The sequence below is a fragment of the Vulpes lagopus genome, chromosome 4 (assembly GCF_018345385.1).
Source record: "Vulpes lagopus strain Blue_001 chromosome 4, ASM1834538v1, whole genome shotgun sequence".
Classification (NCBI taxonomy): domain Eukaryota; kingdom Metazoa; phylum Chordata; class Mammalia; order Carnivora; family Canidae; genus Vulpes; species Vulpes lagopus.
In genome coordinates, this window is record NC_054827.1 from 68,445,276 (window position 1) to 68,461,726 (window position 16,451).

At 33.3% G+C, this 16,451-nt stretch overlaps 1 protein-coding gene across 1 annotated transcript in view; it reads left to right on the top strand.

Moving 5' to 3' along the window:
• The window catches only part of SLCO6A1 (solute carrier organic anion transporter family member 6A1), a 95,791-nt gene that overhangs the window by 13,994 nt on the left and 65,346 nt on the right, over nt 1–16,451 (top strand). Inside the window, exons 3-6 of the mRNA XM_041751091.1 lie at nt 2,270–2,452; nt 4,470–4,566; nt 8,748–8,869; nt 9,694–9,803. Of these exons, the coding sequence (XP_041607025.1) occupies nt 2,270–2,452; nt 4,470–4,566; nt 8,748–8,869; nt 9,694–9,803 (512 nt within the window). The remainder of the gene's footprint in view (nt 1–2,269; nt 2,453–4,469; nt 4,567–8,747; nt 8,870–9,693; nt 9,804–16,451) is intronic.

Consider the following 16,451-nt stretch of genomic DNA (forward strand, 5'->3'; position numbering starts at 1 on the left):
AAAGAATATTTTGGGATAATTGTTTTATAAAATTGTTTTTCTTTTGTCAGTTTTCATATGTATTATAAACCTCTTGAGAACTTTGGTAATTCCTTATATCTCCCACAGTATATTTTCCCTAATCCTTTATTTTGACCTCAACACACATACATAAAGCACAAACAAATACGTAAACAAACACACAGAAAAAGAAAGATCAGACTCCTACCATTTCAAAATGGGAGCTGCACTTTGGCATAGGGCTTGGAATTTAAAAATATTAGTGGCTTCTTCACTTTGTTCATTAAAAAAAAATATTCCACAATCTTTTTGCTATTGCTTGTAGATAAAGGCTCTTTTGAAGTTTCACAGAACTATTTCTGGCTCTGTTGTGTTGGCTTCTTTCTTAGTATGTATAGGTCATAACAATGTTAAAATGTTTTAAACCATTTTGGCAACTTTAAACTGGACTTTAGCAAGACATGGTGGAAAAAGTCAATGTGTGTATGTATGTATACATACATGCTTATGATATTTAAAAGTATGCTTATGATGTTTGCTCACAATATAAGTAAATAGTTCACATTAAATGCAATTTATATATTTATGTGCTATATAATTCATATATTAAACAGTATGTTGATATATCATCAAAATATGAACTATATTATATTCACATACATTTATAATATTTTGTTCCCTTGGTGGAAAACATTTGTTTTCAGATGTTGGACAGCAGGGGATTTCAGGACTTTGATCGCTAGGAGAAGGGAAACACACAAATTGAATTTTATAGAAGTCAAGAGTAGCACACTAGCGACATATTTGATTATCAGGAGGCTGAATGATACCCTTGAGTTTCATAATTATGAATTCAAAGTGAGATTTTTGTGGTTGTTTATTTTCCTCCAGCCATATTCAGCTTTACAAGTGTAATAGCAAAGCTGGGAGAATTTAATTTGATGAAGGTTGCAATTTTACCAAGGGATTGCATGATAAGAGGGCAAAGGATTAAAAGTGCTAAGATGTCAATGGGAGAAATTAAGGACGTGAGAGGACATTGGGATGGTGAAAAGGAGCAGGATCAAAACCCTAGTGGATTTTAAGGATTGTTGGAATTGGTTACTAGAAGTGAGCTAGAAAGATAGGGGTGTTTTGAGTGTGGAATGCTTGAAATTGCAACTAAGAAGGGTTTGTAGTTGTTGGTTTTGAAAAGTTTAGAATTAAGTGGAACACATATATTTGAGAGGAGAAGAATTGAAGGGACTAAGAGATCAGGAAATTTAAAATATCACATTGATACTGATGTCACCACAAGTTTAATCTATCTGTATAAAATTGAATCCTCAGTATTTTGAATCACAATTCTAAAACCTCCTCCCACTTGACATAGCGTCAACTAGCATTCGATATGGATACTGAACCGGACAAAAATTTCCATTAGCGTACTATTTTGCTGTGTGCATTCTAGCCAGTTTTCCATGAAAATATTTTAAGAGCATTTGTTAAATTCCAATCAAAATGAACACATTCAGAGTGATCTAAAAGCATTGCCTGGATCTACCAATCTAATAACAAATGCAATTCTAAGAAACACCCATTTACTACTGTTTTACAAGCATGTGAATAGAAAAAGCATAAGAAATAGACTGCCACCTAAACGAATTTAAAATCTCATGAATTACTATGTAATGACTAACAGAAATAAATTTTTGTTGTATAATGCCTTCTCCTTATGAACCCATGTTCAAGAAGTTAGTGGGTCTGAAAAGGTAAATTATTTAAACAGAGTGACACAAAGTTAATGTGAAGATGGCTGAAAAAATAGATATAGAACTAAACTGATAATGCAGAATTTGATAATCTGATAATACATATAATATATAACATTAGAAATACTTTTTTCCTGGGTGTCAAAACTCAGGGGTGTCAGATGCCAAATTTAAGAGAAATGTGTATATATGTTTATATATATATATGTATATATATGTATGCATAGGTATGCACACATCATTGTGTATATGTTATTGTGCATACACTTATATTTGGTTTATAATATGTTCATATTTTCCAGTATTCCCACAAATTTCCTTTTATAACTTTTTTTTCTGAGAATGTGATGGTTGATTTTAGAACTGCTACATTGAGTATAAATGAAATGTTAACTTAAAAAAAATAAGGTGGAAATAGCTTTGTAAAAGGTAAAATATTTCATGAGAGATATTGCATATTTCTTGTATGTCTGACTTTTGACTCATTTAACAAAAAAAAATAATTATCTTTTCAAAAGATATTTGCCAAGAAATGAAGACTTCCAAGATTTGCAAGAAATCCTCATCATTCTCAACAAAATATATAGCTTCCTTCATCCTGGGGCAGACTGTGCAGGGAATAGCAGGAATGCCTCTTTATATCCTTGGAGTAGTCTTTATTGGCAATAGTGTTGCCACACACTCAGCTGGTATTTATATAGGTAAGTTTATTTTCCTCTCTAATATGATTGGCCTATTTTGATTTTTAATTGAGCTTTTATACCTTGGTGCACCTATCTAAACTGATACGCAAATGCTAATTGCTGGCCCTATAAGGGCCCTATAATCATTATAATAAGTGATAACTGGTATGTTTGACTTCAGAATCACATTGGACTACCTAATTCTGAGGAACTTCTTGAAGTTTTGGAATTGTAGACAAGTCATCTGAAAGTCATTAAAGAGATAAAGGGAAATAGGAAAAATAAATATTTTTTTATTAAAGATTTTTCATTTATTCATGAGAGACACACACACAGAAGCAGAGACATAGGCAGAGAGAGAAGCAGGGTCCAGGCAGGGAGACCAATGCAGGACTTGATCCCGGGACTCCAGGATCATGCCCTGGGCGGAAAGCAGGCGCTCAACCACTGAGCCACCTAGGCGTCCCAAATACATACTTTCTTAAGTAATAAAAACTATAGTCTTTCTCTCTCTAAATATGTGTCTAGTATACATATGTTTTCATATCAAACTGTACACGCCACATTTCATTTCTCTAGGAAAAAGTCTCAAATTGTTTGAATTGCTTGAATAGTCATATGTTTAAAGTGGGAACATAGTTGGGAAGTTGCTGCCATCATGTTCATAAGGGGATAGAAGTATTGTTTCATGCCTCCTCAGTACTTGACTCAGTGTGGTATTGAAATCATCATCATCCTTGTACTAAGCCCTTTATGTACATTAACTCGCTTCATCTTTTTGAGGAGCTCAGATATTTTGAAGTTAATGAAAGTATAATCTTGTTCACCCTATCAAGTAGAGAACTGATAGGCTGTTTAATTAACTGCAGTGTAGTACCCTCTGTTTCCAGTGTTTTATGCCATGATATCCTACAGTAAGTTAGCCAGGGGCGTATCTCACAATGATCTGTATTTCTTTATGTTACAATAGCCCTGGTCTTGGTAGATCATTTATCTGTACAGAGTTATCTATCATGTTTTTATAATTAAAATTTTTTAAAGTATTGTGAAGATGACAAGAGTAAATAGCATGTGGCCCCAAAATAATATTTTTTCCACCAGAAATAAGGAAAGTTATGTCAATAAATTAAAATAGATGATATTCATATTTATGTCTGCTTTTAGAAAAAAATTGTAGTGATTTATTAGTGTTAGCTGAGGGTGGCAACAAATCTGCTTTACTTTTGGTTCTACTGCATGGTAATTAAAATGCACATCTACACACTGCAAAAAGAAATCTACTTTATTGCCTCCCCCTGCCACTATGGTAGCTAAGGTGAAGTAAACAAAGCTTCCACAAATTAAAGTGAAATTGGGTATATTGAATTTATATTTATATTAAATGAAAATATATTTATATTACATTAAATATACAGATTAAATGAGATACAGTGATTTGTATAGTTGCCCTATCTAAGTTTCTTTAATATGTGCATTGGATGATACATATGATGGTTGATTTTATGTGTTAACTTCTTTAGATTTGTTTGGTCAAAGATCAGTTTAGATGTTTCTGCTATATTTTTTAGATCTGAGTAACACAATTAGTAGATTTTGTTTAAAGCAGATTACATTATGTGAGCGAGCCTTATCTAAACAGCTGAAGGCTTTCAGAGCAAAAATTGAGGTTTCACAAAAGAGAAGCAATTCTTTCTCCAGACAGCTACATAGAAACTCTGCCTCAGTTTTCCCATCCTTCTGGGTGACCTCGTGGATTTTAAGCTTCATTATGGACTCAATATTGTAACTTTAACTCTTACCTGGATTTCAAGCCTGCCAGCCTGCCCTACAAATTTGGACTTGCCAATAAATTGCATGAGACAATTCCTTAACAATCTCTCTCAATATCCTATTGGTTCTGTTTCTCAGGAGGACCCTGACTCATATGATAAAGTATGCTATGAGGCTTTCAGAAGTAATCTATTTCAGTGATATAATTTTTATCGTGACAAAACTAGCTTATGTAGTTGTTTTATAATCAGTATTCATTTTACAGGCTTAATTGAATCTTCAGTAGTGCTTGGATATTCTTTGAGTTATGTGATAGTAGCACTCCTTATTAAGGGCACTGAGAACAGTACTTTTGCATTTAGGTAAGCCATTTTATTTCCTTATCTGTTGTTGTTCACATTGTATAAAATATTTATTGGATAGATACTGTACCTATAAACATATATATTTAATTTTTAATAACCATATTTATAGGGAAAATATGTAATGTGACTGATATGCACATGTGTGTACATGTAAATCTAGAATGTACACTTTAATCTTTACTGTTTGAAATATAATTTTAAAAACACTATAATGACAACCTTATTAGTAATTCTGCATATATGTTTTTGAAAAATTGTGGAGAAAACACATGACTTAAAATTTACATCTTAGTCACTTTTAAGTGTACAGCACAGGAGTGTTAACCATGTGTACATTGTTGTGCAACAGATCGCTAGAAATTTTTCATCTTGCAAAACTAAGCTCTATATTCATCACACAGTAAATTCCATTTATCTGCTTCTCCTCAACCTCTGAAAGCCACCATTCTGCTTTCTATGACTCTATTTTGTATACCTCATATAAGCAGAATCATGCAGTTTGTCTTTTTATAACTGTCTTATTTCATTTAGCATAATGTCCTTAAGGTTAATCCATGTTGTAGCATATGCTAGTATTTTCTTCCCTTTTAAGGCTAAATAATATTCCATTGCATGTATATACTTCTTTATTCATTTATCTGTCTATGTGGATTTAACTTATTTTGTCCACCCCTTGGACATAACATGTCCACCCCTTGTCTAGTGTGAATAATAACACAATTAACATGGGTGAGCAAATATTTTTTTGAAATTCTATTTTCAGGGGTGCCAGGGTCGCTCAGTTGGTTAAGCGTCTGCCTTTGACTCAGGTCATAATCCCTGTGTCCTGGGATCTAGTCGCACATCGGGCTCCCTGCTTGGTGTGGAGCCTGCTTCTCCCTCTCCCTCTTGCTTGTGCTCTCTCTTTTCAAATAAATAACAAATATCTATCTATCTATCTATCTATCTATCTATCTATCTACCTATCATCTATCTATTGAAATAAACAAATATTGAAATAATATATTTTTAAATATGTAAATAAATAAATAAATAAATATTTCCAATAAATAAATAATCTAAAAAAATTCTATTTTCACTTCTTTTGGATATATATACCCAGAAGTGGGATCGTTAAATCATCTATTTTTGATACTTTTGAGGAAGTTCCATGCTACTTTCCGTATATGGTTGCACCGTTTACATTCCTACCAGTAGTACACAAGGGTTCTAATTTCTCAACATCTTTGCCAACACTTGTTATTTTCTTTCTTCTTCTTCCTCTTCCCCACCTCTTCTATCTTCTTTCTTCTTCTCTTTCTCTTTCTTTCTTTTTTTTTTTTTTAATAAGCATCCTGACAGTTATAAAGTGAAAGCTTCATTGCGGTTTTGATTTTCATTTCACTGATGATCAGTGATGTTGAGCACCTTTTCATTTACTTTTGCCTATTTGTATGTCTTCTTTGGGGAAATGTCTAAACATTTAGTTTATAACATCTACATATAGTGCTTCTTCTATCAACACCATTCAAAGACACAGATGCCATATTCATCCCTGTGGTTTCTCATACAGTATTGCCTCTGACTAGGGAGCATCTGATAAGACAATAAAGAGTGACAGTATGACAACTATAGATTTCTCTGTCCCCTATTATTCAGAAATATCTGACTTGATAGAATGATGTCATGACTTGGTACCCTCAACAGTTCTTTATTTAGGGTCATATCGTCTTCAGAGATAATTTTACTCATTCCTTTCTGATTTGAATGCCTTTATTCTTTTTCTTGCCTAATTGATCAGGCTAGTATATCTAGTGCTGTGTCGACTAAAAGTAGGTATCTTTGCCTTGCTCCTGAACTTACTTTGTCATATATGGTCTTTATTATGTTGATGTATATTCCCTATAAACTTAATTTGTTGTGAGTTTTTATTCTTTTGGCAAATGATATTTCTACATAATCAAAGGATTTTTATCTTTTGTGCTTATGTGGTGTATCACATTGATTGATATGCAGATATTGAACCATCCTTGTGTGCTTGGAATAAATCCCTCTTGATTGTGGTTTATGATCCTTTTAATGTATTGTTAAAATTGGTTTCCTAGTGTTTTGTTGAGGATTTTTGCTCATCAGGGATATTGGCTTATAATTTTCTTATAATATCCTTGTCTGGTTTTAGTTGTTCACTTAAATGCAATGTCCAGTTTCCATTTATTTTTTTATATGACAAATGAATCAAGCTTATGTTTTTCCCCTCAAAGGGATATCTCATTGTACTGATGATACTTATGGAACATTCCATTTTTTAAAATTAATTTATGTTTTACTGATATTATACATTATCTATATCATAAATTTCTTATATACATGGATTTCCTTCTTATCTCTTGTCTCTCTAATCTATTGTCTGATCTATCTCTCTATTCTCATTCCAATACTACAATTTTTTAATAAGTACACCTTTCCATATGATTGTAGCATTTATTGGATAAATCCTTCCTCAAAATGATTTACCAAAGAGCAGAGGTTATTTGTGCAACATTACTCTTTCAGATAAATATAATAATCTCAGGTTATAATTAAAACATTCTGATTTGAAATACTTGAATTTAATGTATCAAGTTGGGAATAATTGTCATCTTTCTATGCAAGAATATGGTATATGTTGTTCTGTGTTCTCTCTTCTTCTTTTATGCCTTCAAAAAAAGTTTTATAATTTTCTTTATTGGAACTATTCCATTAAGCTTATTCCTAGTAATTTAAAGTTCTTTGTTACTATTGTGCATGGAATCTTTATATTATTAAACTTCCTAATTATTTCTAGTAGGAGGAGAATCTATTGGTAATAGGGCACCCTATTAAATTCTTTGCTTGCTCTTTGTTTTTTCTTTGTTCTTTGCTTACACTTTTAGTTTATTTTCCTCATTCTTCTTGGTTATCAATTATTTACACCTATGTAACAATCATATGTAGCATAATGCATATGGTTATAGTACTTAGCTGGATTCAGAAACAAAAAGAGAAAAGAAAATTTCTAAATATTATAATCAGTGAGGAAACACATAACCCTAATGACAATCTAGAGTTGAAACTCCTTGTTCATAGCGTGTCCAGATATATATACCCATTGGATAATGGAACTCAAGATTGCAACCTTGTAGCATTGCAAGTTGGAACTAGTATCCCTGAATAATGTAGCAATGGCTGAGGAGTTGTCTCATAAATGAATAAAACTGGGAATATTCTCCACCTTCTATGAAAGGCAAGGTCTATATGCAAGCCCCTCATCAGGTCTCTGTTGACAACAGAATTGCCTGTGAGAAACCAGTACCTTCAAAACTGTGGTTCTTGAGTATGTGGATATTTTCCCACAACAGGTGGTTGGACAAGGTCTTACATGCCTGTGGAACTAAAGACAGTGGTAACTATATGGTAATGAACTCTCTCAAATCTTCTCCCTAAATGATACAAAGTAACTTCACAACTATGGAAACTTTTCCAAGATAATGGCCTTAACATGACTAAAGACAAAGAATGTTGAAACTGCAAAATGAACAGTGAGTAAAAAGAGAAAATCAACAAATCCAGCACAGGATCCTTCACATTCCTATCCCACCCCATTCACTGCAAAGTCTGCAAAGGCAGACCAAGGAAAACTACAGCGAAGATGGAAGACAAAGCCTAACAAAGGGTCCTATGGGTCATTAGGTGGTCACTAGAAGGGTAATTTATTAACACTCCATCTGAATTGAGCCAGAGAAGGAACTATAAGAAAGAGATATCCAAACATAGGTGATTTAAAGAGTCAGATGCCAGATAAAGTGTTGGTTGTGCATCTTAAAGGACCAGAGTCACCCTAAAAGGTGTGCATGATTTAAAGGAGCAAAAATGATTTTAAAGAATAGGTGAGGTTTAAACAGGTAGTCTTCCAAATACATGGCTTCTGCTGGAGAAAAAAAAAATTAAGAAGAACAAAGGATTACTTTTGCTACCTGAGTAGACGTGGGAAAAGAAAGAAAAGGGAAAAATTTAGAATCCTGCAGGATAAAAGAAAACTACGTAATTGGAGGACTTACAATCAGCAAAACAAACAATAGGGACAAATTAACAGAAAATGCTTTTCTCTGTCTCTCTCTGATTATGGCTTTATTTGTAATGGAATACACAAAGTTGAAATTTTTAATTTTTCTCTGTTAAAGTGGTGAAGACACTGATGGTGATCAAAGATGGATGCAGAAATGGTGGATTTATTTTGGTTTGGTCTCACTTATTGCATGGTCTACATTAATACCATTATCATGCTTTCCACACAGTATACGAGGTGACTATAAAAATATAATTCATTAAATTAAAAGATGGTAGATTCCTTGTCCTCACCCCCATCTCCCATTGTCAGAATATGGCTGAACTACATTTATTTTTGTCATGGAGATATGGGACATATGCTAATGTTATTTGAATAAATGAAGCTGCATGTGGCCAAATATTTTATTATGTGCCAGGCTTTCATTAGTATGTATCTTTGCTTCTTGTCATTTTTTAAGTGCTAGAGTTCATAAGTTTTCTTTAAAATGAAACATGTTTAAATCTATTTACCTAGCATAATTTAATACATGTACTTTCTGAAAGAATTATTGTAAGATAAAATAATAACTATTAAAATTCTTTTGGAAACACTAAAAAATTAACATGCAACATTAGAGAAATCAAACACTCTCCTAATGTCAGTACATTTTACTGGCACAGCATATTTTTAGCAGTGTCAAAGATTAGTCTTTTACATTTTAGGGCTTTGCTGTCAAATACTAGTCACTTGCAGCATGTGGACATTTCAATTTCAAATTAAATGAAAATTAGAAACAGTCATAAGAGCTACATTTCTAATATTTAATAGCCACATATAACTCATGGTTACAATATGAGACAGTACAGATATGGACAATTTTCATTATCATGGAATGTTCTTTTTGACAGCACTGTTTTGGGAGAATGTGCTTTTTGCTTAATTAGACTGGCTTTAGTTTGTTTACAAATAGCTCACTTGTCATTTAAAGAAAAATTGGGTTTATTAAGATATGTGCATATGTTTGTATATATGTTTTAATTATTTAAACATATAAGATTTTTTTACTTGTTATCATGTAGGTACAGCAAAGATAAAAGCTGAGAAGCGTAAACAGCCTAATCCATTCAAATTAAAAATTAAAGATCAGGAATTTGGAACCAGTCTCAAGGATTTATTTTCTACTATTTGGGTAAAGTAATATTTTACATGAACAAGCCAAATAAGTTGACCTGTATACTTTTCTAACAATGGATTTAAGAAAATAACCATAAAGTATCCGACTTAAATCTGAGAGGGATTAAAAAAAAATCTGAGGGGGATTTTTGAAGTCTTAATTAACTTATTCATTTTATATATAATGGGAAATAGGACCCATCCTTACCTAAGTGGCATTTCCAGAAACAGGTTAATGTCAGAGGATGGTACTAGTGTTTTCCTTCTATTTCTTTTAATTTTACTTTGTGTTTGTTCTTTCCCTGAAGAAATAAATAAGACATTTAATGAGAAGGCTTACAGGTGTTAACATCTTTTTATTATGCTTAAATGATTTAGCAGAGAACTCTAGAAGTTAACAAATATTCTCCCAAACATCATATTTTATGGAAACTCTCTCAATATCAAATGGAGAAGATATCTTTGCTCCTCTAAGTGAGAAACATGGCCTACAATAAAGACATAGTGGGGTTAAAAAATTCAGCTATTTAAATTTTTTTAAAGATTGTATTTATTTATTAGATAGAGAAAGTGGGGGTGGGGTGGGAGCAGAGGGGGAGAAGTAGAAAGAGGAAGGGAGAAGGAAAGAATCTCAAACCTATTCCTTGCTTAGCATGGAACTAGACATGAGGTTCAATCCCATGACCCTAAGATCATGACCTAAGCTGAAAGCAAGAGTCAAAAGCTCAACCAACTGAGCCTTCCAGGTGCCCTAAAAAAACCTCCAGCTCCTAAGTGATTCTATATTCAATTTGCTTTCTCTTCTTTTCCTGTACATTGTGGGCAGAACTGTATTGAAGATATAATAGTAACACCTGTGCCTTTATGGAGCTATGTTCTCGTGTGGATCTCAGGTCTTAAAAAGTGCAGAGATTAAAAAAAACACTGATTAACAATTGTGTAGAGAAAATTCCATGTAAAATGTAGTTTAGATATGGGGTAAAAGCAAGCATCACTGAACAGAGAGCATTTAAATGGAAAACCCTAAAGCAAAAGAAGGAATTATCCATTTGATGAATGGTCATGAAGAAAATTCTGGGCATAAGAGACACATGCGGAAACATCTTGAGGCAGTGAAGTGTTGGGTATGTTCAGTTTAGAGAAGACTTGTGCGTTTTGAGCAAAGTTGCTTGGAGAGGAGAGTGAAGGAACACTTGGTTGGAAACACAAGCGAAGGCTAGCTCATGAAGGTCCTTGTGGGACATGGTAAGAACTTTAGAGTTTGTTTTGAATTCAATAGGAAGTCAATCTAAATAATAAAATGATGTTTTAAGAACTTTAAAACATGACTTTGTGTAAAAAATGCATTAGAGTAGGGTAAGAATTGAAAAGGCAGTATGATTTGGGTGTTGTTACAGGAAGTTTTCTCTGGGTATTATAAATAGTTATTTTTTTATTCAGCTGTAGTATATGAGACCAAGTTGCAAGAACCAATTAAAGAATTACTTGGCATTTATAAAGTTCAGGGCTATGGACAATGATTTTTCCAAGAAGGAAAAAGTAAACCTTTCACATGGCAACATTATTTGAGCTTCTAGAGCCTTAAAAAAGAAAGAAAATAAATTAAAACCTAAGATGTGGGGAAGCAAATGTTCTAAAGTCTATACATAGACATATAATATTAAGAACGACTAGAAAGCTTATGTATCTACACTCTTGACTTTAACAATTAGCAGGCTGAGTTCAGAAAGAAAATAGAGGGATAATGGGCCATACATTGGGGAACCTTCTAGATTAGAAAAATTCCCACTGTTTGCTTCATGGCTTAGCACCTGCCAAAGCTGAATTTCTCAGTAAAGTACATCTACTGAGCCATGTTGGTGAAATTATTTCATTTTACTTTATTTTATTTTTAATGTTGACAAAATTTAAGTTGAGCATGTCTTCTCTGATGATAAGGGAGTCAGCTCATCTTTTCTACTATGTTGATGGTTACTTGTGAGTCAGTTTAGCAATGCTATTAAATAATTCATGCAAGGTAGAATGGAGTTGAGCTGTGAGTAATGGTTATAATCCCTCATCAAGGAAGGGCTAGAGATGCTATGACTTTCTGGGAATGAGTAGAAAGTGGAACTAAGGGTAAATTTATGCTTCTCTGTGGTAGATCTCACAGGCAGAAAAATTTTCTTTGTTAGGGTTTGTTACTTTTTGCCCAAGCCCAAAAGTGAGACTATGTGCTAGAGACTGGCCACCCAAGAGTAGCTTCCTTTTTTCTTTGGTAAAAAGTTTTAAAGAGAGCAAGCTCTAGCCTTCTCTTTGTGCTCTGTGGTTATCCAAGGGGTAAAAGGCTAATGATGCATCAGCTCCCTCTCTCTATCCATAGATTCTGATCTGTTAGCAGGCCTAACTGTGAGTAGGCCTACCCATCCAGGGACATTATATAGCCCTCCCTACAGGTGATACCTTATGCAAACTTCTAGATTTCTTTGATTCTGAGACATACTTTTTTTCTTCACATTTTAACATCTTTAAACTTGGGTTGGTATTAATTTGATGGAGTCTTGAAATAACTGTAAAGGATGATGTAATTGTGACATAGTAGATAATGCCTGAGTATGGGTAAACTTGGTCATGGCTGTTCATATTATCATTACTTTACATTACATACTTTAGTGGTGCTGTCCCTATTGAGTGAGATTGCTGGGTTAATTTTTCAAAAAAGATGAATGCAGTATTCAAGCATGGGATTATAAAGTTTTTATATATGTATTATACATATACATACGTATATGTATAATATAAATAAATACATATATGCAAATATTTGATGTTGAAGGAATGACCACTAGTTCACATTTTCTTGTAAAGTAACATCCAGGCATTTTATGAAACTTAAGTAAAGGAGTCCCACAAGTAGAGATAGCTTTAAGATACCTACCACATGTTAAGGTGTACAGCTGAGTCAGGAAAAATTGGCAAGTCCTTCTTAATAGATCTAATGTATTTCAAAAGCTGGGGAGACTAATACCTACATAGTATAGGACTTTCCTTAGAGCATTATCTCATTATATCAGTTGCAGTGTTTTTTTTCTTAGTGGTACATAAAATAATGGTGTTTCTTACTGTTGATTGTATTTTATATTAAATGAAATAATGGTGTTTTAGCCTGTCTGAGCTCACTTTCTTCAAATAAGAAATTGGTACAGTAATGGTATTTTCCTCATGGGAATGTAGGGTGTATAGATTACTGCATATCCCATAGTAAAAACTCAATAAATACATAATTAATATGAATACCTACTTGAGAGATATTTCTACTTTTAGATTAGGGAGGGAAAGTATATAAAAAATAGGGGAAAAATTCATAAGATTTTCCTTTTATCTTGATAAGAAGAGTGGGTTATCAACTAGAAGATGAATTTAAAAGACTAGTGTGAAGAATTTGATTGAATAAAGAAAGATCTATTGTCTTCCTATACTACTAACTCTATAGTTCAGTACCTCCTGGTTCATGACACTTAATTGATATTGTTTGTTTGAGGTTCAATGTCTAGTTCACAAACTCCCGATGTAAGGGCTGACATAAAATCATTCCAACAAGCAAATTATTCCAGTCAGTAAAATTATCACCGTCATTATAAGACTTGCTGACTAATAGCTAGTTAAAAAACACATCTCCTCATCTTTTAAGCATAGATTTTTTTTAAAGAGTCTTCTTGTCATCAATTTTTATTAAAAGGAGCCAGAGAAGTAGCTGTTTTTAGAATGTTATTCTCTCTACTGTTACCATATTTCTTTCTGGTCCTTATTTATATATTTTAGGAAATTCATCAATTAAGGAAAGAAAAGAGTTTTACTCAAATGTCAGTAAAGATAATTTTAATTCTAAAATAGGTAAGATGGGAATAAAGAAAAGATAAAAAGCCAGAACAGAAACAAAATATTTAACATACTTGTAAAGTTATACTCTCATTTGCAAAAATTCTAACAAGATATTAGCAAATCCAATCCAATAGTACATTAAAAGAATTATTCATTGCAATTGAGTGGGATTTATTCCGGGGCTGCAAGAGTGGTTCAGTATTTGTAAAACAATCACCATGATATACTACATTAATAAAAAAAATGGTAAGAATCTATGATCCTCTCAATAGGTGCAGCAAAAGCATTTGACAAAATATAGCATCTATTCTTGATAAAAAACCTCAACAAAGTAGGTATAGATAAAACATATCTCAACATTATAAAGGCCATATATGAAAGATCCACAACTAATATCATCTTCAATGGGGAAAAACTGAGAGCTTTTCCTGCATGGTTGGGAACAAGACAAGGATGTCTATTCTCACCCTTACTATTTAACATAGTACTGCAAGTTTTAGCCTCAGCAATCAGACAACAAAAAGAAATGAAAGGTGTCCAAGTCAACAAGGAAGAAGTAAACTTTCACTATTTGTAGAGGATATGATACTTTATGCAGAAAACCCAAAAGACTCCACAAAAAATTGCTAGAACTGATACATGAATTCAGCAAATTTGCGGAATAGAAAATTAGTGTACAGAAATCTGCTGCATTTCTATACACCAATAATGAAGCAGGAGAAAGAGAAATCAAGGAATCAGTCCCATTTACAATAGCATCAAAAACCATAAACTACCTGGAAATAAACCTAACCATAGAGGTAAAAAATCTGTACTCTATAAACTATAAAACACTGATGTAAGAAATCAAATTATTTATTTCCACAAATAAGTAGAAAAGCATTCTATGCCTATGGATTGGAAGAAAAAACACTAAAATGTCTATACTACCCAAAGCAATCTACATATTTAACATAATCCCCATCAAAATGCCAGCATTTAAAAAAATACCAGCATTTTTAACAGAACTAGAATATCCTAAAATATGTACAGAACAACAAAAGCCCCCAAATAACCAAAGCAAGTATTTTTCTTGAAAAAGAAAAAGCTAGAGATGTCACAGTTTTGGACTTCAAGCTATATTACAAAGCTGTAGTGATCAAGACAGTATGGTACTAGCACAAAAACAGACAACATAGGTTGGTGGAACAGAACAGAAAACCCCGAAATGGACCCACAACTATCTGGTCAACTAATCTTCAATAAAGCAGGAAAGAATATCCACTGGAGAAAAGACAGTCTCTTCAACAAATGGTGTTGGGAAAACTGGACAGCAGCATGCAGAAGAATGAAACTGGACCACTTTCTTACACCATATGCAAAAATAAATTAAAAATGGATGAATGATTTAAAAATCTGAGACAGGAAACCGTCAAAATCCTAGAGGAGACACAGGCAGCAACTCTTTGGCATTAACCGTAGCGACTTCTTACTGGACATATCACTAAAGGCAAGGAATACAAAAGCAGAAATGAACTATTGGGACTTCATCAAGATAAAAAGCTTCTGCACAGCAAAGGAAACTAAATTAGAAGGCAATCTATAGAATGGGAGAAGATATTTGCAAATGATATATCTAATAAAGGGTTAATATCCAAAATTTATAAAGAATGTATCAAACTCAACAACCAAAACTCAAATAATCCAGTTAAGAAATGGGCAGAAGACATGAATAGATATTTTTTTTCCCCAAAGAAGACATCCAGATGGCTAACAGACACATGAAAAGATGCTCAACATCTCTCATCATCAGGAAAATACTAATCAAAACCATGATGAGATACCACCTCACACCTGTCTGAGTGGCTGAAATTAACAACACAAGAAATACCAGTTATTGGTGAGGATGCAGAGAAAGAGGAACCCTCTTGCACTGTTGGTGGGAATGCAAACTAGTGCAGCCACTGTGGAAGACAGTATGGAGGCTCCTCAAAAAGTTGAAAATAGAGGAACCTGGGTGGCTCATTTGGTTAAGCATCCAACTCTTGATTTTGGCTCAGGTCATGAGTCAAGTCCCTCTTCAGTCTCCCTGCTCAGCGGGGAGTCGCTTGTCTCCCTCTCCCTTTTCCTATGCTCACACACTCTCTCTCTCTCAAATAAATAAGTAAATAAATCTTTTTTAAAAAGTTAAAAATATAACTACACTAAAATTCAGCAATTGCACTCTTGGGTATTACCCAAAGGGGACACAAAAATATAGATTCAAAGTGGTGCATGCACCCCGGTGTTTTTAGCAGCATAATCACCAATAGCCAAAATATGGAAAAGAAGTCAAATGTCCATCTACTGGTGAATGGATAAAGAAGATGATGTGTATACACACACACACACACTGAAATATTCTCAGCCATCAAAAACAACGTCTTGCCATTTGCAATGATGTGGATGGAGCTACAGTATATCATGCTAAGTGTAATAAGTCAGAGAAAGACAAAAACCATATGTGGAGTTTAAGAAACAAAATAGATGAACATATGGGGAGGGGGAAAAAAGACAAGGAAACAAATCATAAGAGGCTGTTAGTGATAAGAACAGGATTGATGAAGGAAGGTGGGTGGGTGATGGGCTAGATGGGGAGTGGGGTTAAGGAGGGCACTTGTTACAATGAGCACTGGGTGTTGTATATAAGTGATGAATCACCAAATTCTATTCCTGAACCAATATTGCACTATATTTTAACTAACTAGACTTTAAATAAAAATTTGAAGAAAAAAATAAACAAGTAAAAAATAAGTTATAAAATCCATGAGGCAAAAAGTTATAA